This window comes from Chlamydotis macqueenii, chromosome 3, assembly GCF_036417535.1.
Source record: "Chlamydotis macqueenii isolate bChlMac1 chromosome 3, bChlMac1.mat, whole genome shotgun sequence".
NCBI lineage: Eukaryota > Metazoa > Chordata > Aves > Otidiformes > Otididae > Chlamydotis > Chlamydotis macqueenii.
This window is the reverse complement of record NC_141558.1, coordinates 86,924,599-86,951,190: the sequence shown is the minus strand read 5'-3', so window position 1 is coordinate 86,951,190 and position 26,592 is coordinate 86,924,599. Positions and strand designations below refer to the sequence as shown.

General features: G+C 44.1%; 1 protein-coding gene across 1 annotated transcript; it reads left to right on the top strand.

Annotated features, from left to right (window-relative positions):
- Positions 1–115: 115 nt before the first annotated feature.
- CMTR1 (cap methyltransferase 1) lies at positions 116–26,547 on the top strand. Its single transcript, XM_086745954.1, has 24 exons — positions 116–336; positions 1,824–1,958; positions 3,053–3,195; positions 5,618–5,776; positions 7,092–7,184; positions 7,936–8,007; positions 8,661–8,755; positions 8,860–8,932; positions 9,147–9,345; positions 11,791–11,909; positions 12,171–12,267; positions 13,497–13,629; positions 14,146–14,325; positions 14,735–14,791; positions 15,714–15,771; positions 16,429–16,497; positions 16,672–16,803; positions 17,300–17,422; positions 18,134–18,225; positions 18,858–18,926; positions 20,382–20,429; positions 20,982–21,094; positions 21,654–21,762; positions 23,499–26,547. Exons 2-24 carry the CDS (start codon positions 1,829–1,831, stop codon positions 23,629–23,631), a joined length of 2,496 nt encoding a protein of 831 aa, XP_086602080.1. The 5' UTR covers positions 116–336; positions 1,824–1,828; the 3' UTR covers positions 23,632–26,547.
- The last annotated feature ends 45 nt before the right edge of the window (positions 26,548–26,592 follow it).

The following is a 26,592-nucleotide window of genomic DNA, read 5'->3' as shown; positions in this document are numbered from 1 at the left end:
AGGGGGCCGCTCGGTGCCGGCGCGGGCGGTGCGTCACTGTCGCGCGCCGGCGGGCTGGGGAGGACCCGCGGGAGGGGGCGGGGCGGGGGCGGTGACGGCGGCGCCTCCGAGCGGGGAAACGAAACCGGCGGTGGCGGCGCGGGAGCGCGGCCGGGCCCTCGGGAGACGGAGCCGGCCCGAGCGACCCGCCTGTCTCCGCTCCGCCTCGCCTTCTCCTCCTCCTCCTCCTCCTCATCCTCAGTGAGTGCCGCCGGCAGCTCCCGCGGGCTCCCTGCCCTCGGCCCGGCGGGTGTCCGCGGCTTGGCCCGCCGCCTCCGCCGCCTTGCGCGGCCTCTGGTACCGGGCGCGGGGGGCCGCGGGAGCCCCCGGGTGGGCGGGTGAGGAGCGGCCCGCAGGCTGCGGTGTCACAGCGGCGAGGGCTGTGCCGGTGCGGCGCTGGGGGGCGGGTGGGGGGGGGCTGGGCTCCGTGGGGGGTCCCCCCTCAGCCCTGAGGGACGGGGTCCCCCCTCACCCCTGAGGGACGGGGTCCCCCCTCACCCCTGAGGGACGGGGTCCCCCTTCACTCGCGGCCGGTTCCGCGTAGTTGGAAAGCCGGCAGGAAGGCGAGCGTGCTGCGGGACCGTTAGGAGGGCGGGGATGCTGAGAGGGAGCTGGAAGTGGTGACCTGAGGGTGCGTGGAGCTAATGAGAGAGTCTCGCCGAAGAAACAGAAGACGGCTCTCAGTTTGTTCGACATAAGCAAGCAAGGGTTAAAAAAAAAACCAACCCTAAATTGACACAAGAGCAGATAAACATGAGTTAGCTGTAAATGAACTTCTGGCGGAAGGGAAAAAATGTTTAAGCTGTAGCGCAGTGAAGTTATGGGATGATTTTGCAGTCAGAGTTGTGGGGATGAATAAAGGAATTGGTTTTAAGCTGCCCTTTATGTGTTTGTGGAAATAAGTTTGATAGCAGAGGGTTTGAGTCGGTGACCTGGGGCATCTTTTCTAGCCCAGCATTCCTGTGTGGAATAATAAACACCAATAGATTTTTATTGCTCTGTTTCAGTAGCAGTGAGGATTAGCTAGTGCTCCAAGCATCTGTGCCTTTTAGTTTTTGTCTGCTTTCCTGTTCCTTGGTACTTTTCCTCTGCAGGCCTTCCCACCTAGCTTCTGTTGACTCCATCTTAAGTGTCAGTCCTTTCCCTGGGTTTTTGCAAAGCTTATCAGCCACACCCAGAAGCTTGATATCTTGCCAGTGATTCCTGGTGAAAAACACAAACACCCCCCCAACCTGAGCACACATATTGAATAAAGTTCTGCTGTAGAAGTCAGGTAGGAAAGCTCTTCTAGTAATTTTTATCTGCAGAGGTGAGGTCAGAGGTACTCCGAGTCTATGGTGAGAAAAAGGTTCCACCTTGTGTGTTCTCCATTAGGTTGGTCTTATTTCCTCATTTTTGGATGCGTTTGGATAAAATGAATCTTTGATTCAGTAGTAGTAACCAACTGCCATATATGTAAGTTGTCTAAGTGCTGACATTTGGGTTGTCTTCATCTACTGGCATTTAATGGCAAGTGGGTTGTAGAAATGACTTGAAATTCAAGTAGTCAGTAATAGGGAAGCTTCTGCATAGATTTCACGTTTGTTTAGTTAGACTGGCTTTTAAAAAAAGGTAGGTTCAAAAGAAGCCAATACTTTTACCTAGAGCAAACTTAATTTGAGAAGCATAATACCGAATAGTTCCGTAAAATGATCTGTGCTGCCACCGTGCTGCGCCTTAGCCTTCAACATCCAGGAGAGAATTAATTTGCTTAATGTTTATCAAGTGTGATCATCTTCTTTCAGCAAAAATGAAGAGAAGGACAGAACCTGAATTTAGCAGCCCTCAAAAGAAGCAGAAGAAAAAAATAGAAGACTTGGGATTGACCCTTAGTTCAACTTCAGATGATGAAACTCAATTTAGTAATCATACTACTCAAGGTAAGGTTGGAGACAAGGTGTATGCTGCCATGGAGAATCTAAATAAGAACTAGGAATTGAACCCACATCTCCTGAATCCTAGTTGATAGCCCGAACTTCAAGGCATCAGTCTCCTTTAGCAGAACTATGTTATTTTTGTTTGCAAACTTGGATTGGTGTGAATTCTTTTAAGCTTTTTTAAAATCTCATGTAAACAGTTTGGTCTAGGAATTGTAAGAATTCAGACATAAAAAATAGAAATTGAGGTAGATGACAAGTGCATGGTTGAAAGCTGCAAAGATTCTTGTAATATATGAGCTGCATTAATCTTTTCAGTCTCAGGAGTTATTTCTGCTGAGAGTCTTCATCTCTGTAAGGGTATTTTTAAACTGGATTGGTGTCTTCTGATGTTATCTTTCACTTGGGTTTGTATGCACCAGTAAACTCTAGAGGTGAAAAACTGTCTCATTTGCTATAGTGAGCTTGTGGGTCCTCGCTGCTGAGGTGGGTAGTGGAGTCAAGCTGAAGTTTAAGATGGGGAGTAAGGGATTCAGCGCTCTCTTCTTTCTGCGGTGTTGGCCATTTAGTAGATGCTTGTGTACTTGATATGGATTTTTGGTTAAGTTAGGGATGTGTGTACACCTGTAGTTAGGTAGGAAACTGAGGAAAATCCAGTATGTTTTATCAAGGTGTCTGTAGTTGTCGTTATTCTTGGGAGAGAATCTCTATGGACTTTCTTGGCTTCTCAGGATCGTTGCAAATGTCAGGCACGCCGCAGTGTGCTGTCATGGTCATGCTGTGGCCTGCTCTGCTGCGGTAATGGGGTTTGCTTGGCCCTTTGGGGAGTCTGGAATCCATTGGCTTGGAGAGGTTGTGTGTGTCCCCGAAACAAAGGGTCAGATAACCAGGTGTTAGTTCCACGGGGTACTTTATGTTACACCTATGTGCTTCCTGCAGCACACACTGAAGTGTGCTCTCTGTGTGTGTGTTGAGGGGATTTAATGAGTCACGCTGTATAGTTCTTAATGTGATTACTGAGATGTCTGTCTTCCATTTTCTTTTTATTTTCATATTCACTTTTCTCACTTTTTTTTTTTTGTTTGTTTTGTTTTCAGAGTCTTCCAGTAGCAGCAGTGGGTCTGACAGTGAGAATGATGAAAAAAGACCTGGCTTCAGCAATGAGTTCAAACAAGATTCTCTTGTGGAGGGTACTTCATCTCGCTACTCAATGTATAACAGCGTCTCCCAAAAGCTCATGGTAGGTCAAAATAGTTTTGGACCAAACTATTAAGACCTGATGAGAGCAAAGTGAAAAGACCAGTCTGTTTTAAGAGATTTTGATTCTGATCCTCCTTGCAGCAGGGTTCTCTGCCTCTTTGAGCCAGCTACTGAGTAACTGGGGGATGCTGAGAGAGCATGGTTCTCCTGGGAGAAGGAGATCTGTTAAAAATAAAGTCGATTCATGTTTGAGGCCTAGGAGCAGGGAGGTGAATGTGAAGGAAAGGATCTCTGGGTCAGGCAGTTTGCTGAGCTTAAAAAAAAAAAAAGAGTCCTGCTGTGTGTTATTTTGCAGTGCTTGAGTTAAATGCCTTGTAAGAAAGGCCTTAACACTTTCTGTGATTGACTTTAATTTGTTTGGTCTTGGAGGCTGACTGGCATACCCTTGTAGAATCATCACCTTAATTATTAAGGGTTGGGGTTTTTTTTGTTTTTTTTTGTTTTTCTTTTTTTCCCTTTCCAGTAATGCCCCTCTATTTAGGGTTGGAAACTTATTGGAAAGGTAGGGAGTTGTGAATGATAGCAACTGTGACAACTAAACTTTGAAGGTGGTTGCCAGCTCTTTGATCGCACAGTGTTAGTGTGGGGAAGAAAGTACTTTTGGGATGTTCTAAGAAAATGGTGGTCTGTCTCGTGGTAGTCCCAAATTTGGTGACTTGTTCCGGAGTTTAAAGGCAATAGTAGGCTGTAGAGAACAGCAGTCTTTTTTGGTGCCTACTGTTACACTTATTTCCTGATGCGAACTTCATTACTGTAGTATCATGAGTATCTCATAATCCTGAAATAATTTCCATTCTTGATAACAGAGAAACAAAAATGTTATTTCCAAGGGCAGCAGAGATGATGAGATGTATAGTTGTGGATTACTTGAAGTGTGGCAGGAAGTTTGGGACTCAGTGAGGGACTGAATTAGGGTCTCCTCTTATTCTGTGCTGGTGCTGTACTCAGCAGAGGTCAGCAATCTTTCTGTGGTGGCAGGCCAGCTTCTACCTACCTCTGCCAAGTTAGAAGCTCAGTCTTCTACTAAAAGCTGGGAAGTGCCAACTGCTACTAGAGGTGAGAACAGGGAGATACTGCCTCTTAAGGAGGTGGAATACTGCTGACCAGCAGGATCATACCCCTGCATGAAAAAAAGGAATGTTTAGCTCTTGCTGAATTTAAAATTCAATGAGATCCAAAGGCTGAGAGTTGCTGATTGTGCTTAGCTGTGGATAAATCCTGTTGCTGATTGTTCAGAATCTGTCCATGTGCATTTTTGGCACTGGGCTGCAGTTTGCTGACTCTAGCACAAGACTGTTTTTCACTTGGAGAGTTCTCTCCTGAGTTGATAAGGATGTGTGCTTTCAACCACCGCAGTACAGGAGCTTTTACTACTGAAGTTTGGAGACTTTTGTTTTGGAGACTTTTGTTTGTAAGACCTTATAAATTTGAATATAAAGATTGATGTGATTTCAAGTCTGGTTGAGTGATTTGGTAGCAGTAGGTAAGTAAAAGGAAAATAGTCCTTGATTACTAGATGATGTTATTCTGTCCTCAGAAAAGCAGTGTATAACAGGCTCAGCGGCTGTCACGTTTGGTGTACATATTTCAAGGTCTGATTAAGAGCTGGGTAGCAAAGGGAAAACACCATATACCTTTGTATAAAACCTGTCTGTTATTCTTGTGTTGTTTCTCATAGGGGTTGGTAATAAACAATGTTTTTGTTGCTTTTTACATGAAGGCCTATATGGATAATTCATTCATTCAAAGTGAAACTTAATCTTTAAATCTTTTATTTACTTAGTAGTTAGGTGCCTACTGGAGGGAGTGAAATTGACTGCATTAATACTTTTTGTTGTTGTTCTCTTGTTGCTAAAATTTATGAAGAGAAAAGCCTGAAAAACTAGCAGTTAGTGAACATATTTCTTTTAACCGAAGGGATGGGAATGTGTTTCAGGAGCAGTGTGTCTTGCATTCCTCCTGAGTTTTAGGTGAAGTTTTAACTGATGCTTGAAATGTATGTGACTGCATCTTCACAACAAAAAATATAATCACAACATGAATTTTTTTCTTGTGCCAGCATCTTTTGTTTTAGGAACCTTCCATGCTTACTGAACATGGTGATGAATGGCTCCAGGCTCCTCACTGCTTCTCCCTCTGAGCAGGCTGTTCGCGCATTGCTGAACCTTTTGTAGTTTGCTGTCTTTTCAACATCATTCTTTAGATCCAGTTCTTTTGCATCCTGCCTCAGTGAAGCGAACTCAGTATTAAGTCCTGAAAGCCACAACTCAGATTAAAAATGCTCAATGCCTTCAAGTCACTTCAGGGTCGTGTGTCATTTTCCCTGCTCGTCTTTGATCACAGTAGTAGTAGATAAACTCAAGCCCACTTGCCTCAGTGTGCTCCCTATGCTTTCTTTATAGGCCAAGATGGGCTTCCGGGAAGGAGAAGGTCTGGGAAAATATGGCCAAGGCAGGAAGGATATTGTTGAGGCCTCCAATCAGAAGGGAAGAAGAGGTTTTGGGCTAACCCTCAAAGGATTTGATGGGGAGCTCAATATTGATTGGCAGGATGAGCCAGAGGTAAGTACTTCCTATTTTTAATCCCTTTCCTGTTGCTGTGTTCAGAATTTGCCCTTTGAGGGGGTGATGTTTAGTGTTGTCTGTTGCAATTGACTACAATCAAGTGGCTCTACTGGGTGGACCCAGGCCTTATTTTGTCCTGGAACAGCATAACAAAACTTGTTTTCTGTCACATGTATTCATGTTCTGGCATGAAATCAGTTTCAGATGGATAGTTGCTGTGGTCTGTAGGGTTTGTTTCTGAGTTTGCAGTAGTGAATGTCATTGAAAATTGTCATCAAGCCCTTTTGGGCTTACCATTTTTATTTTGTATATCATTTTTCATGCCTGTATAGGGTTTTTTTTTTTTAAAAAAAAAAAATCTTTTCTGGGTGTCTTAATAGTCCCAAATAAAATGCTCAGATATTCTTATTTCTGCGTCAAAAGCAAAGCCCAGTTTTGATGTTATTTGTTGCTAAATAGCTGCTGTATGTCTGTATTTAAAAGAAAAAAACAAACCACAACACTGAATCCTAAGGATCTGGTGACTGGAGAGTAAGCCAGAAGGTCCCTCCATTGTTAGTTAAGGGCACCAATGCTTATCAAGTTGTCTATAGTGCCTGTTATAGCACTTCGCTCTCCTTTCTTTGAATTGTTTTCAGCAGTGGAAATAATATGAAAGGTTATTCCTTGAGAGCCAGGAATTTGAGACCTGTTCTGTAGACTCATAGTTTAGGTCTAATCTCCAATGTGTTTCTACAGCTCACAGCAGTTAAGTGTTATGTGTGGTTAACCCTTGTGGATGTTACTACTGTAATAAATGTAAGAAGGGTCGTAGATCTCGGGGCAGCCTCTCTTTGTGAAGGAGTGGCTGGTCTTAACTGCTGAAACAATTCCTTCTCAAGATTATAAAAATTGTTGGAAGCCTGGAATGTTGTGGAATGAGGGAGCCTTTAGAAAAGAACTAGGAGAGAGGATGTGTAAAGCACCATCAGGAAGTGTGTGTTTTTGGCTGCTGTCTCCCTTGCAATGTCTCTAAAATGTACCTTGAGGGTACTAGGCTTTTGCTTTGTCTTGATGATTCATCTTTTGAGATGAAAGTGATGTGGAGTGGTTTTTCGTGGTGGTCTCTTTATTTTTGTTTTGTCTTTTATTTTAAATCCAAACAAATAAGACTTGTTTTACACAAGGGGAAAAATAAAACCTATATGGTTGGCCCTAAAGTCATGGCATAACTCCTTATGCTAGGATTGGGAGGCACATTTTGGGGAGCAATCAGTTGTTACATTTTGCTAGCAAAAACGTCTTTGATTCTTCCCATGTCTTGTGTTTGCAGCCCAGTGCCTATGAGGAGGTGGACTGGTGCCTTGAGTGTACCACGGAAATCCCTGATGCCCAGGAGCTGAAGGAGTGGATGACTGTGGGGAAGGTAATTTTTTAGATCCCGGTACTTAGCAGCCTAAGAAGACACAGGACTACTCAACTTGAAACAGTTGGCTTGTCAAAGAGTCGTAGAATAACCTAGACTGGAGGGAACCTCTAGAGATTGCTAGTGCAGCTTCCTGCTTAAAGCAGGTCCAACTAGACCAGGTTGTTCAAGGCCTTGTTTGGTTGAGTTTTGAGTATCTCCTCCAATGGAAATCTCACCAGCCTGCTTGGGGATCTGTTTTCAGTGTTTGTTAACCCAGCTGGCAAAACAAAATTTCCATATAGCTAACTGGCATTTTTTGTGTGGCAGTTTGTGTCTATTGTTTCTTGTCCTATTGCTGTCCATCTCTGGGTGGATTATTTAGACAAGAGTCTAGATCAGTCTTCCCTGTTTCCTGCCATTAAGTACTTGTAGACAGCAGTAGGATCTCATTTTCTCCATTCTGAACAAACTGTTCTCTCCGTCTCTTCTCGTACACCAGGTGCTTCTGCACCCTCGTCATCTTGTGGCCCTTTTGCTGGGCTTGCTCCAGTATATCTGTCTTGTGTTGGGGAGTGCTGAACTGGATGCAGTATTCCCCATGGGTCTCAAGGTGCCAAATAGGGGAGAATAATTCCTTAGCCTCTTGGCTACGCTCTTGCTAATACGGCCTAATATGTGGTTGGCAACCTTCATCACTGGTACGTGTTGCGTTCAGAAATGACCACGACCACGTTTGTTAATTGTTATTTGAATTCTTGTCCTGTTCCAGAGGAAGATGGTGATTGAAGATGAAACGGAGTTCTGTAGTGAAGAGCTTTTACGGAATGTCCTGCAGTGCAAGGTGAGTCCCCTTCTTTAGAGAAGCACTGAAGTTTTGGGGAATCAAGTGAAATAAGTGATTGAAGGGGATTGAGTGGTTTCCTTAGGTGGTTGGCAGGAGCTTAGAACATGCTCTTTCACCTCCATGCCACTAGTGTGACCTTGCATCCTGGTTGTTACTTTCTGTTCAGCAACTTGTTTTGCACGTCAGCCTTCAAAGAGATTAATGAAAATAGTCTCCCTTTCTTAGTTCAGCTGAAAGGCTGAAGAATTGAATCAGCTAAGGAGATAAGCTCCCTTTCTTTCCTTGTGTGCTCCATCTTCACTCCTAGTGTTTATCACACACTTGTAAATTGCAGTAGAGTGTGAGTATGTATATACGTGTGAGAGAAATGCTTTAGGCTGTCACTGCTTTTGAGGTGGCTAACCATGTTACCAGGCTCTGGAGCTATCAGTACAGAATTCTTCAGTGTCACTAAATTTGCTTTAGAACTGGGATGGTTTGGAAGAAGAGTAAATTTCATTATGTGACAGAAAAACATTCTGTGTTGGTGACCCAAGCCCTGCACAGAGTTTATTGTAAGGAGAGAGAAGCATGAAGATAGGAAACGCTCATGCTTACCCATCCCTCAAGCCTGTGCCGGGTCCAGCTTAATTTTGTTTCTCTCTGTGCAGAGTGTATTTGATGAGCTGGATGGAGAGGAAATGCGTCGAGCCCGAACAAGGTCTAACCCCTACGAGATGATCCGTGGAGTTTTCTTCCTGAACAGGTTTGCAGAACTTCTGGTAGTGTACTCCCTTTTCCATTTATGTCCACTTTCAGCCTTGTGGGCCAAGGTTGAAACTTAATAGGTCCCTATATCTGTGTTCACAGGGCTGCAATGAAGATGGCAAATATGGACCATGTCTTTGACTACATGTTTACAAACCCTAAGGACTTCCATGGGGTGAGGGCCTCTATTTAACTTTCAAACAGCAGTGCTTTTTCAGAGAATGGAAGAGGTGGGGAGAAAGGAGAATCCTTAGCCTTAGGATACTAGCTAGGGAAACAGGTGCTTGAAAGAGACTTCTGTGGCTGAGTAGTGCAGTTAATGGTGTCTCTGGTTTGTCTAGTGGGAGCTGTTACTGGGTTAGTAGAATTTCCTCAGTTTCCTTTTGCAGAGGCCCTTGATAAAGGAGCGAGATGCAGAGCTGCTCTACTTTGCTGATGTGTGTGCTGGTCCCGGAGGCTTCTCTGAGTACGTCTTGTGGAGGCGGAAGTGGCATGCGAAAGGATTTGGCATGACCTTGAAAGGACCAAATGATTTTAAACTAGAGGACTTCTATTCTGCTTCCAGTGAGCTCTTTGAACCTTATTATGGTATGTAGTGCATGCGTGAGTTACCTGATGTTTTTACTTATGCTGCAACCTCTGTATCAGAAGCAGGGCTGGTATTGATACCAGCATGGGGGTCTAAGAGAACCCTGTTTATAGGGAACCATTTTGCAAGGTGGAAGGGCTCTGTCATCTGAGAAAGGGGCTGAGATTGGTGAGCTTGTATGTCAAATCTAATTTCTGCGCTTACTTCCAGTCTGCTCCGGGAATGTGTGTCTTATTGTAATAGTTGAGTGCTTTACTTATCTGAAAATTGTAGAGTGCTTTGAGATTGCTTGATGATATTTTTCCCACTTCACTGATGTCAGCCTGAAACACAGTGAGTGAGATGACTTATCATAGAATCGTAGAGTGGTTTGAGTTGGAAAGGACCTTAAAGATCATCCAGTTTCAACCCCCATGCCATGTGCAGGGACACCTTCCACTAGACCAGGTTGCTTAAAGCCCCATCCAACCTGGCCTTGAACACTTCCAGGGATGAGGCATCCACAACTTCTCTGGGCAACCTGTTCCAGTGCCTCACCACCCTCACAGTAAATAATTTCTTCATTATATCTAATCTAAATCTACCCTCTTCCAGGTTAAAGCCATTACCCCTTGTCCTACTTCCTGGTAAAGAGTCCCTCCTTATCTTTCCTGTGGGCCTCCTTTCAGTACTGGAAGGCTGCGATAAAGTCTCCCTCGAGCCTTCTCTTGTCCAGGCTGAACAATCCCAGCTCTCTCAGCCTGTCCTCACAGGGTGCTCCAGCACCCAGACTTACCCAAAGATCTGTTAGCAGAGCCAGAGATTGAAACCTTATTTGCCTGACTGGCAGTATGCTTCTATATTAGACCTCCCTAGCTCTGCTTTGGTAATTCATTGTGGGCTCTTAGTAAAGATAAACAGAACGGATTTGGGCTGGAGGCTGTACCTGAATCATGGTGACTTAATGAGCTTCTTAATCCAAAGAGGTTTAAGCTAACATGTTTTACCTTGCTTTGAGACAGACTAAGCAGTGTACACAGACAATTGCTGCATGTCACCTCATGAATGGTAACTTGTTACGCTTGCTGGTGTATTTGAGCACTCTGCCTGCATAGCCTCTAGGAACAGGAAGGGAAATACAAGATTTGCTAGTATGCCTGCTTCTTATTTCAGACTATATAAAGGAAACTCAATGAATGAGGATTTACTTTTCTATTGTTGTGCTTTTTTTTTAATCTCCAACACTCTAATTCTTGTTGACTGCCACTTTTAACACCTGACCATGAACTCTTGGAGAATGGTTAGCACTTCAGGATTAGATCTGTTAAAGAGAAGGTTCACGGCAAGGGCAGCAAGGCAGATAAACACATTGTTCTAACAGTTCCAGCATTTGGATCTTCATAACTCACTCCAAACTGGTGTTCTTGTGAAGAGAAGGAGATACTTGGAGAAATGAATAGCCCAATGACTTGAATGCATTTTCTTGATCTTTTTCTGTCTGTTACGCTATAAAGTCAAGTGAGATGTTTACAAACTCTCTCCCAGTGATGGGAAGGAAGTAGCCTGCCGTGATATTTGTGTTGTGAAGAATGGTAACAAATTCTAGCATCACTTCACTTACTGACAGGTTGATAGATGAGGAATTTAGTTATCAAAGCACTATCATGCATCCTGATCTCTGCTGCTTTCTAGTCCTCCAGTTCAGTTAATAGAAGCTGTAGTAGTAGAAGATTTATAGGGACTAATACCAAACAGAAGTTCAGGCTTCTTCAAAGTCAGAATTAGTGAGCTCTAGAGTACACCTTAGATCAGCTTTCTAAAACACCAACCTAGGCAACAATGTACCTCTCTTTAAAAAGAGCCATATGGGGAAAATGGTATGAACATTCACTCACAAACCTTTATAAACTTGTTCAAAGGGTTTTTTTGGAGGTTACTTCTTTTACATTCCAGATTGCATTATTTTTGGAAATAGAGTATTGTGTTTCTTTGGAATTATTTGAATTCTTAGTAGAAGAGTGCTAATGTACAATGTAAATAATTTTGCCTTGTCTGTAAAAACATAATAACAGGTGAGCTGTGCAGTGAGATTGAACCTTACATTTTTAGTAGCTTCAGATATGTATCATTCCTACCTGGATGAGAATATTATGTTGTCATGTAGCCCACACCTTGAGGGAGCACACTGAATGATTTGTCTTTTGCTGAGGCTGATGTACAACTCCTCGTTTGAGCATGGTTATTTTACAGCTTTGTTTAGCCCTGACCACACAGTGTGAATAATCTTCCTAAATTAACAAGCATTTTTGGTGGTGAATAAGGGAATATGTTAATGCTTATTTGCCTGTCAGGGTCTGTATAATTTCTAACTAAATGTTGATCAAATACAATAGATCACCTGCACATACTGATCTTTTGTCTGTGCTTGCAAACATGTTAGTAATTGACTCCTCTTTTCCCGTTAGGAGAGGGAGGGATTGATGGCGATGGAGACATCACTCGCCCAGAGAACATTACTGCTTTCCGGAATTTTGTTTTGGACAATACTGATCACAAGGGAGTGCATTTCTTAATGGCTGATGGGGTTGGTCCATTTCTTTTTCTTCTTGCACTAATGACCAAAACTGGTACCTCAGTCTGCGTACAATAGGATATTTGACCTGTAGTTACAGGTCTGTAGTTACAATGTGAAATTCTTCAAGGCTTGCCGTTAAAAACCCTGATGGCAGTGGTTTTTATCTTAAAGAAATATAAATTATCATGATTCCATGATTTAGTTCTGCAGAATCCTTTGCTTGACCAACAGATTTGTGGAGATACTAATCCTATGCTATGTGCTTTGCAGGGTTTCTCAGTGGAGGGTCAGGAGAATCTGCAAGAAATCCTAAGCAAGCAGCTCCTGCTTTGCCAGTTCCTTACAGCGCTGTCCATTGTCCGGACAGGTATGTTCTATCCATTAATCTTCTTCCTCCTTCTCTAAGGTGTGGGGGGCATTGTGGAAGTATGTTGTACAGTTTTTATTAACATGCCATGAAGCGTGCCCTGCAGTGAGGCTAAGTTGCATGGAATTGAGTATGTATGTATGTATACATCCTGAGATGGTTGTCACAAAGCTGAGAAAACTGGGCAGAAAAATAAGATGATCTATGTCTATTTTGCTTTTAATTAAAAGCACGAGGTAAAATGCATTAGTTTACAGCTCTTACAATGTGTTATGTAGCTGTCTTAGGCTAAGATCACTAGTGTGATAATGGACAGTACATCTTGAGTTTTATGACACTAGCTGGACCAACTGCTTCCTGAATATTCTAGGAGGCTGGTTGGAACAGAGTGACGTTTATCCAGTTCATCCTTCCTCTAACTTCTGGCTTTTCTCCGTTAAATCTGCTGTCTCTGTGATTAGAACAAGATGATGACTTGAATTCTTAGCTGTACCTCATTGTTGCCAAATAGTGGACATTACAGCTCTATCTATTACAGCCTACTCTCTTCTGCTGAGTTTAGTTAGCATTTGGCACTGATGTAGAAGACAAAACCACTTATTATGTCATCATTTATCTTGTGCCCTATGTTTAGAAGTACCTGAGGCAGTGATCTACTTAGGAGTATTCTCAAATGTGGTGTGGTAAAAGGAGCAGCCTTCTTTAAGTCTTTCCTGTCTGTGTAGACAATAACTCTGTAAGACTGACTCCTTTTTGCTTGGGGAAATTGGGAATCTCGTTTGAAGGCAAGGGGCGACATAGACTCTTTCCTTTCTAGATGGCGAGTTACTCTGTTTATTTTTAGGTCTGTTAATTTTCCCCTCCAGCCTGAGGTTTCTTGTTGCACATATCGGAGCTCCTCTTCCGTTGAGACTTTTGCATAGCATGCTCTTGTGCTAGTTTGGGCCTGGAAGGGGAGGATGGGAGGTGGATGGAAGGGTTACTTGTGAGACAGTATGCATACTGATTTGGTCTTGGTCAGGGAAATACTTTTCTCTTTGCTGCAGACATACGAGGAAGACGGTTCATGGAGCCCCATTGGCCCACTTCATGAATGTATTTTAGATGCTGTTTAATTGTACAAAACCACTCCTAACGGTTCTGCAGAAGAGAGTTCTTCAGGTGCCTGGTATCTCCTTGTTTTCTTATAATCTGCTGGTGTTGTTATGCTTCCTCCTTTTTTTTTCTAGGAGGACATTTTGTCTGCAAAACCTTTGACCTATTTACTCCGTTCAGTGTGGGACTTGTTTATCTGCTGTATTGCTGCTTTGAGCGAGTGTGCATCTTTAAACCTGTGACAAGCCGCCCTGCTAACTCAGAGAGGTGAGATTCTTGAGCATGAGGGACTACTAAAGAAACCCTGTCCTCTAAATACAGCGATAGGTGGATTTGGGTAAGTCTAGTGGAAGCTCTGTGACCTGCCTCAGTTGGCAACTGTCTTGGAGGAGGAAACACTTTAGATGCTTAGCAAATTATGTTTGACAAGATAAGATATTTGCCAAATTGCCCTTCTAGGGAGAAAGCAGTGTACCTGGGTATATAAAAAATTTTGTTTTGCCTGAAGCAACTTCCAGAGTGTGCTATGTGTGTTATCAATGTACCTGTCAAGTTTCACATAATTAATTTACTAGAGGGAGATCTGTGGGGTTTTTCAGTAGGGTTGACTTCCCCAGTCTTTCCAGAGTGTGGTGACTTTGTGATAGGTGAGATTGCACCTTCCTAGGGATACCCAGGAGGAGAGAATTCCTGGGATTTGGGAAACTATGCAGGTAATGGGAGCATGGCAGGAAAGTTGTCTGTGTGGAATAACAGAACTGACAGCTCTGTCTTGCTCTGCAGATATGTGATATGCAAAGGATTAAAGCTAGGGATTGATGATGTGCGGGACTATCTCTTCATGGTGAACATCAGACTCAACCAGCTGCACAACTCTGATGTGGACGTGAATCTTGTTGTCCCGTTGAACGTGATCAAAGGCGACCAGGATTTCTATGATTACATTGTCCAGTCCAATGAAAAGTGAGTGCCCAGGGGCAATAAGGGCTGCTGGCTGTGGGCAGGTTAACTGACATGGCTTTCAGTTGTAGCTTCTTGCAGTCATGGAGGTACTTGCTGATGCTGCTACGCTGCTGTGCTTTTGCTCCCTGAGAGGCTTAGCAGAGCAGAGAGACCCTGTGCAGAGAGAAATACCGTATACTGTTAGTGACTGTTTGGCCTCCAAGTACTGTACAGAAGGGAAACGAGGCTACTGCCTAATTCTTTCCTGTGGTCTTCCTGTCACTTTTAATAACGTTAGCAGTGATCCATCACTGCTCTGAGGATCAGACTGGCTTCCTCCCTATTGTGTCAGGACTTGTCCATGTTTTGAAGAGAACAGTCTTGGTGGTGATTAACTTGCTCCCTGACTGAAACTTGTCCTCTTTTTCAGCCACTGCAAAGTTCAGATAAAGGCACTAGCCAAAATTCGTGCTTTTGTTCAGGACACGTGAGTATATTCCTCTGGCTCTTGGTGAGGGCTGAATTAACCTACTATAAATGAATTGCTTTACCCTTCTTTAATGTGTTCATGATTTGAGCTGGTACTTAGCTTAGCCTTTGCAGTTAGGAAAGTAAATAGTGCTTTTAGGTAGCTCAGTTTATGTCTCTGCCTGAGTTATTTGCAGAAACGTGTGGGTGGCTAGAGGAGTCCTGAAAGTTGATGGTCTATTATCACCCTTGTTGAGAAGGCTTCCATGAGTTGCATGATTTCAGATTACCATAAGTGGGCTTGCTTCTTAGCAGGAATGTAAGCAGAAAAGTAACTCCCAGCTGGTATATTTAGTTCTGTGCTAACCATCTGAGTGTGGTTCATAGCTCTTCATTTTCCAGGAGCAATTCAAAGCATCCAAGGTACGTACCTAGACTGAATTTCTTGTGTAAAACTAAAGCCATTGCAATGTATGGCTGCTTCCCTGGCATGACTTTTCTGTTCAGATGTCATTCAGAGAGGATATGTAGTAGAAGGTTGAGTGAATCTGGTAGCTAGGAATTATCTAAGATTTAATCCTAACGTTGACACTGGGTTTTGTGTGGCCTTCAGCAGGCCTTCGTTGCTATTTGTCAATAGCTCTGGGAGATTAGCGTAAGTTCATACTAACACATGACTTCTTGAAAATATTGATGCCCAGTGGTACTTTATGGAATGGGGTGGTGACTGCTAATCAGTAGTGTAAACCATAAAACAAAGCTACACACGGGGATTGGAGATAGGTGGAAGGCAACATCCTCTTTTATGTAACCTGTTGGAACAGTGCATGCTTGTTGTTCCCAAGCCAGATACTGAAAGATGTATATTTTATATGGCTGGAGTATGTAATGCTGCAAGAGAAAGGAGGTTTCACCATCGTAACAGTCTGTTATTTCTCTAGGACACTGATTGAGCCACGGCAGGCTGAAATCCGAAAGGAGTGTCTCCAGCTATGGGGGGTAAGTATGCTGCCAAGCAAGGAGGTCCTGAAGGTGTCATTGCTGTGGTGAAACAAGAATGGAGCTGCAGTACAGATAGGACTTTCTAGCCAGAGGTTTAATATGTTGTCTTGTGGGAAAGTCAGAGACTGTTTCAAGCTGTTTATGTAAGCAAACAGGATGTTTGTGATTTATTATGTGTATGGCTTAACTGAGCAGGCTTCTTTGCTGCAGTTGAGGATATTTCACCATGCACAGTGACCTCAGCACCTAGTTCCCAAGTAGCAGAGCTCTCCTAAAAGGTCTTGTTTTATGTATCTCCATTTTCTCTTTCCTGAGTTTTTGACTGCACTGGGGCCATAGATATTGCAGTCATTTTCACAAGCTAATTTTGTGTCTTTGATGAAACAGTATTTCATCGAAAAATGCCTGAAATCAAAGACTTGGCGTGAAACTTTCTGAAGTTGCCAGTTGTTTCTTGTGAGACGTGGTTTGTCTACATTAAATTTGCAAAACACTTGAGACCTTTTACTTGCCAGATTACCTCTCAAGTGACTGGAATCCCAAGAGCAGGAGTTTCATGGGGCAGGATGTTCTGTCCTGTATTGAAACCAGAAAGGTTCCTATGAATGTGCCAAAGAATAACAGTTATTATCAATTGTTTGGATTTGTTTTCAGATTCCTGATCAGGCTCGTGTTGCTCCTTCATCTTCAGATCCCAAGTCCAAGTTCTTTGAGCTGATCCAGGTGAGACCTTACCCAGAAGCTTGTTCTGAGTCCTTTCATATAAATAGAACTTTTCCTCATAGGAATTAAGAGATGATGAAGCTAGTCCTGGATTATCGTTTCATGTAGAAGCTGCATTTACCTACCGGTTGATGTCTTGTGTCTAATTTGCCTTTTCCATACTTTGTTCTTTAGGGCACAGACATTGATACCTTCAGTTACAAACCCACTCCTCTGAATTCCAGTACACTAGAGAAGATCCGCCAGGTGTTAGATTACCGGTGTATGGTGTCTGGAAGTGAGCAGAAGTTCCTCTTGGGGCTAGGGGTAAGTGCTGAGGACAGTCCAGGAGTTTTGCTTGTTCATTTCAATGATAACTGTTCTGCCTTGCAGTTTCGTCCCGTCCTTTCTTGTCCTTAAAGGGTGGAAAGGATCCACATCCTCCCTGAGACGACCAGTTGTTTTTATGTTTCTTTCTCCTGACTTCACTGCTTTTCACAGTAATTAACCCTGTTTTTGTAGTGGCAGCCTACTCAGAGACCTGTACTCTTGCTAGTCTCTCTAATTATTTTCACTGTCCTTTTAAAGGTGTTCTATTTCTGGTTCTTTGTGCAGATATAAAAAGTCACTGGCAGATTGGAATCTCTGTTTTTGTTCCTTTGCTGTAGAGATTAATGTTCTTAAAACTTATGACAAAGAAACTGCCCGTGACAGCCTAGGACAAAAAGATTCTGAGGGCTGCTCTACAGTTAGTCAGAGGTCTCTCCTCCACCCCTGCCCTCGTGAAGCTTTGGCTGAATTTGACTCTGCCTTCTACACACAGAAATCACAGATCTACACCTGGGATGGTCGCCAGTCAGATCGTTGGACAAAGCTGGATTTGAAAACTGAGCTGCCACGAGATACCCTTCTCTCTGTGGAGATTGTTCATGAGCTGAAAGGAGAGGTAGGAGGTTATTCTCTCCCTTCCCGACTGGCTGCAAATATAATGAGCAGATTCGCCTGTCCTCTGTAAGATACTGCAGAATAAATGTTCCATCTGTGCCAGGTGCAAGGGGTTTTTTTTTGTATATAATCTCTAGAGAAACTATTTTGGATTAAGTTCCTTCTTTCTGTCCAGTGCTCGAGATTGGAGCTTTTAACATGACTTTGAAAACATTTGGACATGACATGCTGCTGTTGTCCTACATGCAGCAGCAGATGACATTGCCAACACAACTTAATGTGTTCTGTGGCTCTGGGTACATAACTGCTCAGTAGTGATTGCAGGCCTTGGGGAAAAGATTCTTGTGGTATATTCACAGCACAAGATCTTGCTGCCTGGGAGTTTGGCTGTCCTCTGGCACCTCAGATGAGGATGCTGTAGTGCACTGGGCTTTGTGCTGTGGTACCTGATAAGGCACAGAGAGCTGGTGATGGCAGTTGTGGTCCTGCCCTCTCTCTCTCCCCTGAGACAGAATTGTGTAGTTGAGATACACCGGTTCTAGGAGGATGGCATGTTATTCTACAATGGGCAGCAGGAAATTTGTGTTCTTCTGATATCTGGAAAGGTGCTTTCTTGCTAGAAGAGTATGATGTCCTGTCAAAAAACCAGGCTATAAATCAAAGTTGAAATAGCAACAGTCTGAGTACTAAGTCTCTGTATTGCTCTCCCTAGGGGAAAGCCCAGCGAAAAATTAGTGCCATCCACATCCTTGATGTCTTGGTGCTGAATGGCAATGATGTTCGAAAGCAGCATTTCAACCAGAGGTATGTAAGATCTGGAGAAACTTTTTTCTTGTACTTGAGTAGGAGTGACCAGGAAACAGTGCTCGCCCTAAAAGCAGAATGTGGAGTACAGGGAGACAAGTGCATTCAGCTGAAACGCTGCTAAAGATGAACTGTGAATGAACCTGCTCTGAAGTGAAACACGTATAGCCTTTTCCAACTGTACCTTCTCTGCGTATGAGGGCACGTCTAGCTCCTTTCTTAGTCTGGGGTGAGCCAGGCACAGTCTGGGTAAACTGAGCATCCTGGGAATATGAATGAGCATAGCTAATAACTGGCTGAGGGAGAAGGAATGAGCCTTTCTGTTTCCTTTCTCAGGGCATGATGTCTCTACCAGTCCTGCTTTTCCTGATGATAAATCAGTGTGTTGAGCAGCATGTGGGCTTGTAGAGGAGGCTATGGAGACCCATGCCTAATGGATAATAGCCAGTATCACTAGGCACTGAACTGGGAGGGCAGGGTGGAAAAAATGTTGCTCAGTACCTATTTGGCTAGCAGTGGAAGCAGTCTGCATGTAAGGAAGTGTCTAATCAGTCATTCTGCTGAAACTGTTACCTACCTGCTGTGCCAAAGATATTGCTAAATTGCTGGATTCTCCTTCAATTTTCATTCAGGATTCAGCTGGCGGAAAAGTTTGTCAAAGCTGTTTCTAAGCCTAGCCGGCCAGATATGAACCCGATCCGGTGAGTGACGACTCCTTCCCTCAGGCTAGCGTGCTTTGGTTTCAACATGTTGGAGGATGAAGATAAGGAGCTGAAGGAGAGTTAAAATTCAGGCTGAAATTCATAGTTCTGTTATGTTCAATGGAAAGAGGCTAAAAGCCCTTTCAATATGTAAGATAAAGGTTGATAGCGGAGAAGCTGTGCCCTTGTTTCACATATCGTACAGTCATGTTTTCATCATAGGTGGATTTGGCTGGTGCTGATTTCAAATATGTGCTGTAGGAGGTCTAGCAGCACCAAGTTAGCTTAATCATTGCAAAGACTTCTATGTCCGTGTCTGCCCTGGAGGGTCAGCAGCGGTACAGATATGCTGACCAGCAGTTGCAATCTCCAAATAGACTGAGGAGAAGGCTTAAGTTACAATCCCAAGAAAGTTCCTGACAAAGGGCTTTGGCTTTGATTGCCTCCTGACCTTCCATTTCATTAATTTTGCTGTGGTGGAGCATAAGAGCATCATTGTGCTGGGTATCAGATAGGTATTGTGGACAAAACAGCTTCTGTTTCAGAAGCTAAAAGTGCCTTCATATTGCGGGAGAAGCTGGAAGAAGGGAAAGAAGATGTTCTGCTTGGTGGATTACTGAAAGATAATGAGTGAGATCTCAATTAAACTCAGGACAAACAGACAGTTGCAATAACTGGAGGAGCCCAAAGGATTGGGGAGGAGCACGGACAGTGAAGTGAAAAGGAGAGCTGTAGAAGTGGGTTGTAGAGGGGTCCTTTGCTCTTGTGAAAAGCTGTTTAAACTGTGTTCTTTGAAGCCTGATGCTTGTAGTAGTGTGTGGAAAATGAGTGGCTGGGATGTCTGATCAGAGGCAGTGCTTTTGAAATTTTCTGATCGTCTCTTTCTGAGTTCCAGAACAACATTTGACATAATGATAAAAATGATGATTCCAAATAACCTCTACTAATATTAATTAAAAACAAGCGCCGTGTTTACCTCAGGGTAACTAACAAGTTTGTGGTGTTCCTGAGGATAACGGTGACGATCAGGCAGTGTAGTTTTACTGTGAGGCCAGCATGCTGGGGCCAGAACCTGCCTGGGGCTGACCTTGCTGAATTTACCTCATGGGAAAACAAAAGCACCAGACTTTCATTGTTCTTCCTCTTCTGTATACTCAGCCTGAGGTAAAAATGCACAGCTTCCTTAGCAGTGAGGATGCTCCTATGCTGTTTACAGCAATCCAGCCATGAGCATGCAGGTGTCAGGCTTTCTCAAGCCAGAAAAAATAAGGCATTAGAGCAGAAGACTGAGGAAAAGGGTGAACCTCAGTCATGCCTGACCACCTCATGCTGTACAAAATGAACTGTTTGGCTGCTGCCTGTAGCTGGGACAGAAAAAGAGGACAGTTTAATTTTTTTTTTTGTTGGTTTTTTTTGTTTTTTTTTGTTAAATCACATTTTCGTCTTCCCTCCCAGAGTGAAGGAAGTGTACAGGTTGGAGGAAATGGAGAAGATTTTTGTGAGGTAAGTGACCGGCACAAATGAGAGGTGCCGATGTTATCAGCCCACCAATGCACAGGAATGGCATGGATGTGCTCATCTATGCTTGAGGAGTCCTGGAGAAACAGCTGTTAGAGCTCATGCAGCTGGTGGCTGCTGTTTCTGAGGTGCTGCTGACTCAGAGCATCATCCTGCTGAGTTCTGATGCCGTAGTGTGGCCAACTTTACAACAGTAGGAGTAGCAACAGCCCTTGAGTTTGTGTGCAGAAGTGTCAGTGGCTTGAAAGATTAAGAGTTCATACCTGAAATGGGAGGCCCGTTTGGATTAACTGTGGTAGATCATCATAGATCTTTCATTGCAACGCTCAGTTTGCTACCTGATCTAGACAGCTCTGGCTGGTTTCTCTGGCCATGGCGGGGATGCAGGAGACTCAGTTCTCCAGGATGTGATTATTTTGTCCTGTCATGTGTAGTGCTGTCTATTTTCACTGTGACACTAGAAGAGGGTATGAGAGGCAAGAGGATGGTAAAGGAAGAAACAGGGAATCTCTGTCACTGCCTTCTCTCAACATTTAGGTTAGAGATGAAAGTCATCAAGAGTTCAGGGGGAATACCCCGGCTGTCCTACACTGGCCGAGATGACCGGCACTTTGTGCCCACCGGACTCTACATTGTACGGACTGTGAACGGTAGGAAGAGAGAGTCTTTGTTCTTATTTAACTTTTCTTTGTATCTTCAAGTAAAAAGTATTGACTAGGCTTGCTCCTGTTGTAACTTGGTAAAAAATTAATGGCAATATTCCCATGGCTAGAGATTAACTGTTTCCATGTAATGAGGGTAGCCTGGGCTTGGATAAGGTTCAGGGTATTTATATGACAGGTTTTTCTGTTGCGGGCTGATTAGCTGTTGTATGGGTAATTCAATTTATTTACATGACTGATGACTTTCTTTTTTAATGAGATCATAATTTTTCATCAAGAAGATATTTTAGAAGTTATAGTACATGAAAATATCCTATTTGGGATGTCAACTTATGCAGGGAGAAGGGAGTTTTCTTAGTGAATAGAGAACAGTTTGGGAAGAAGGTCTTCTTTAGGGAGGGAAGGAAAAAGGAGTAAAAGAAGGATCATAATTGTATTCTTATAGGTTTCTCCTCTCTGCTTCCAGTATGTACGTATTTATACTGTGTTGTTTTTTTTTTTCCCCTTTCCGTTTTCTGTCTGATCCCTGGACTCCTGGATCTGCAAGATCCCTGGACAATGGCATACAGCAAAAACTCCAAGAGGAAATTCTTCTTCAACAAAATGACCAAGAAAGCAACATACGACCTCCCTTCTGAATCCATCGCACCCTTTCAGTGAGTACAAGCCAGAGCTGAGGTTATGGAAGGATAGCTGTGTGTGAGTCGTTGTGTGTGTCTGGGTATTTGGAAGGGAGTTCAGGCTGTGCTGTGCCTGTGCTCTTGCAGTGGTTTGCAGTGTGAGCACAGCTTGGTCACCAGCAGGATGTGCTGCAGAAGCTGGCATCTTCTCAGACTTTCAGGAAGCTGCTGGTATGGATTTGTGGATTTTGCAAATAATTGCTCTGAGTAGCACACATCTCACAACTTTGTTCCCCTGTCTGCAGTGGAGCACAAGCTACTGAACCTCCCTGCACACAGGGAAATGGAAATTGAGCCCAGCAATTGCAATTTGCTGCATCTTTGTATTTTAAGACGATTGGCTGGGAGTTGCTAATTTAAAAGCAAATCCCAGTTCATTTAGCCCAGCCTCTGGATTAAGCTGTAGGTACCTGGGAGCTGTTTAAAGAGAGAGTGAGAGAGAAAAGCAGCAGCTCTTTGGGAAGGGATGGAGTGGCTTGTCATTGGACAAGGACTAGGCTAAGGCCACGTCATAAGTACAGCAAATCCCGAGTCTGTGTGACACCTCAGGGCTTGTGAGCGGGTACGTTCTGCACACCCTGCCCTGAAGTAGTCTCAAGAGATGCCCTCTACCACTGCTTCCCACTACAGACTGTGCCTCTGAGCGAGAGCTTGGTATGAAATAGGGCTCCTGATTTTCTCACTTTGAATCTCCTTACCTGCCTAAAGAATCCTGAAGCTTTCCTTAACCAGCTAAATGAAAGAATGAGCTTAAAACTGTAACAGCAGAGGCACACAATGCTTTTTCCCTCCGTGTGTCAGGATGGGGTTAGTTCTGCCTACGTACTCAGAAGTAGGCCAGCATGAACCTGCATGAATGGCTGAGGAGGTGGAAGGAGCCTGTGTGGGACTCCAGAAGGGATGTGTTGTGTTGTGGTTACTAATGTGTCTATAATTAGCCACTGACACGTGTTCCTGTCGCTGTGCTAGTACTGCTTTGTTAGAACAGGAGCACTAAATAAGCTATGAATATTAAGTGTCAGTAATTGTACAAAACTAAAGGCTGCTGTGTCGGCGGTAATTAGCAGCTCTGTTTTCATTATGGCTGGGACTATGTTGATGCAGTGAGGGAGGGCTGTGCTTGGTGGATGGACTGAGAGATGGCGTTGTAGGACCAGAACTCTCAGCAGCCAGGCGAAGCTTGGTTATTTCACGCGAGGGGAAAGAGGGGATGATCCTAGCCGCTGTTGTACAGCTTGAAGTGCTGTTCATTTGCAAAGCTCTGCAGGACAGCTATTACTGATTCTAGTAGGCTTGTGGTGAGTGATTAGATTGCTGCTTGCTGCTGCTGGCAGACTTTCTAAATTCTTCATTAAGGCCTTTCCATTGCTTGCAATGACAGTTTCATCCTCTCAAAAACTTAGGGGTAGGTAGGTTTTCCCTAATGTCGTCTTCCAGCAAATACTGAACTGAATCTTGAGTGAAGCCAGAATTAACAAATTTGTTTCCATGGAAATCTCTTAGGCTTGGAAGTTGCTGTACCTTAAGGGCTGTAGAGGCTGTAAGGTGAATGAATGTACTGGTTGTTTTCTAAGGCACCCGTTAGATAGAGTATGTCTGTGTGGCTCCTGTTGCGAGGGCAGCTGTCTCTGTAGTGCACTTTGTGACTAGGATGACAGTGTTTTCCTTCTCCTCCCTTGCTAAACTAATTTTGCTCTCCTCTCTGCCCACAGTGTTTGCCATTACAGCCGCCTCTTCTGGGAGTGGGGGGAAGGTGTCAAAGTGCACGACTCGCAGAAAAGGCAAGATCCAGAGAAACTGTCAAAGGAGGATGTCCTGTCTTTCATCCAAGCACATTATCCCTAACCTCCTTCTCTTGAGGGGTGCAGGAGGGGCTGAGCCCACCTTGGATTCTTCAGGGACTGACGAGATGGGAGGCTCCACAAATTCTATCCTGGTTGTCTCCAGAGCTGATTTCCTGGAGGTGATCGAACCAGAGGGCGGTATGCAGAAGGCACAGGACAAGGCTCTACCTTGGCAGTGTATATAAGAATATGGCCCAGATAGTGCCTGCTGCTGGAGTACCCATGATGACTCCTGGAGCCAAGGCCTAATGCCCTTTTGTCCTGACCTACTGCATGCATGAGGCCAAGGGGCTGGCAGCTTTCTTTGCTCCTGTTCAAACATTCAGCAAGGTTTGTGGAGCCCTGTGTGTGCCAGAACTCTCCAGGCTTGTGCTTCCCTGGCAGTGTGGGAAGGAGCAGAGGTGTCTTGGTGGCAGAGCTGGGCAGCATCACACTGAAGTGGCCCTGCATCGTTCCTGGCAGCCACCTGTCTCCTTGGCCTCGTCAAAGGCCTACCCTACCCAGTGGAGAATGTTAACTCATTGGGGAATGCTAGCTTTGAGATACAAGAACGTATTCTTGTTGGTGTCTCCAACACTTCTGCTTATGAAGGCACTTGGCTGGCCACTGGCAATTCCTATGCGATGGTATCCTGTTGGACAGAGGCCAACACAGGTGATGAGTAGAGTTCCTGGCACAGATCTGATATGCTCAGTGCCAGGTATTTCTCGTACCTCTAGAAGCTGCTGTGACAAGGATTTCCCCTCTCCAGGTCAGTGACTGATACTGAGCCAGCAGCCTGGGGTTAATTTGTGAACACACCTATGCCTCACGGTACTTCTGAGACCAAGGTGCTTTGATTCTTGGTACTCAACACTATTACCCAAATCTTCAGAAAGGAAAGTGGATGTAGGAGGGAAGATGCAGGAAGATCGGGATGCTGGAGGTCTTTGGAGGAAATGATGGGAATGTCTGACTTAGTTAAAAAAAAAAAATCCAGGGTTTCAGTGAAAAGAGATCTTGACTTCAACCATGTTGGTTAATCAGAAAAAATCCTGTCCCCTGACTGTGCCCACTGGAAAGGTTACCAGACTTCCCATTTTAAATGTCAGAGTGGGCTTTGAAACCCTCCATGTCTCATTTGGCCCTGGAGCTGCATCTGGGGTGAAGGCACAGAGCTGTGAAACTCTCAGCGTGGTATTTGTGTGTCAACAGACTTCTCCATGCACTTCTGTGCTGAGCTCAAAGTTGTCTTCTGTTGCATGTTTTACCTTCACTGCTGGCTTCCATGGCACTCTTGCCAGGTCTTCCACATAAATCAGAAGATAACATGCAGTTGACTCCTTTTGGCCAAACAGAAAAATTGCTTTTTTTTTTTTTTTTTTTTTAATGTTCTTGGCTTGTTTTTAAACACAGATTGGCAGTAGGGAGGAAACTGATTTAGGGGTTATATGAACTGTGCCTTAAAGAAAGCTATAGTTCTAGAATCTATAGCAGTTGTTTGGATTCTTGTTTCTTTCTCTCCACCCCCATATATCTGATTTGAACAAGCTTTATGTAGCAAGACATGGAAATTTTCACTTGCAGGTGTACAGGTGCATGGGTGCCCTGCACCCCACTGAAGAAGCCAGAACAAGGTTGGCATGTTGTAGAAGTCCCACCTCCACCCTCTAAGGCCCAGCATCGTGCATAGGTTTTGTGCTCCCTCTCAGCACGCAGTTGAGTATTATCCTGCAAGTAGGCTGTGCTCTCTGAGCTTGGAGCACTTCCATGTCTTCAGAAGCAAATTGTTTCCATATAACTATGTATTAATTCTTTACATTTCAGTATAAATGAACTTAACAGCTGCAACTCCTTGCACCAGAGAAAATTATATGGAGGCTTGATCACTGCAGAACCACGCTCCTGGGTAAAGGAGCAGCACAGAAGTTGGCATGGTCTGTTCTCAGTGGAAACCAGAGGAGGCAAAGCTCGGGAGCTGATAGGAGGTTAGGTTACAAATAGGAAGCTCTGAATATTGTGCAGGGGAGCTATTCTGTTTCTTCTCAAGCTGTGGCCAAAAGTGAAGTGGGTCAAAGCTGCTTTTTCCACATTGGTGATTATTAGTCCCCAGCCACAGTTAGGCCTACTGAAGCAGCTGAGGGACGGCATGCTGTTAATGCATCCTCTTGCTGACCTGTAGACCTCCTCTGCTCTCGAGCATCAGTAAAACATGTATGAAGGAAATGGTGGCCCTTCCCCTGCGAAGAACAAGTCTCATCGCTGGCAGTTTTGTTTTGGCAAAGGCACTTCCATGAAGAATGAGGAATCTCTCTCAGTGAGCAATAAAGAACCTCCAACTGCGTGGTTTCCAGGCCTGTATGCAGTTGGCGTTTTAAACCAACCAGTAATTAGAGTTCTGGTGCTTCTCTGGACTGGCTTGAGGCTGTTCCAATGCCAGCAAAGCATGCTGCTCTCCTTGCCAGGCTCCTTTGCCAAGTGTTGTGTCCTCCACTCAGGGCTTTGGTCTCCTGTGGGCTGGCAGACAGAAGGGTGACTAGGAAGTACACTAGGGTGAGTGTAGGCCTCTGAGGGTGCGAAAAACCCGTTAGCCTGTAGGCTAGCTTTTAGGAACAGATACTTTCTGTCTACCCAGTTGCCTCCAGCTCCTCCTGATTTTAATTTGATTTTATTTTCAATTTTATTTTTGATGCACTGAACCTTGATTCCCGAGTCCCCCTTCAAGAAGGCAAGCATGAGCCACCATGCTACTTGCTTCCCTGCTGCAGGGAAAATATGGAGAGATTATGTTGGGAAGAGGGGTGAGGAAGGTCTTGCTGAAGGGAATGTTTATGTACATTAATTGCAGAATGTATTGTTATTAGGCTTTTGTGTAATTTTGTGTTGACTTCTCTGCTTTCATTGTCTCTGTTACCAATACAGCCCCTTTAGTTCACAACAGTGCTTGTTTACTTTGCTTCTCACAAAATTCTGGCCAGCAGTG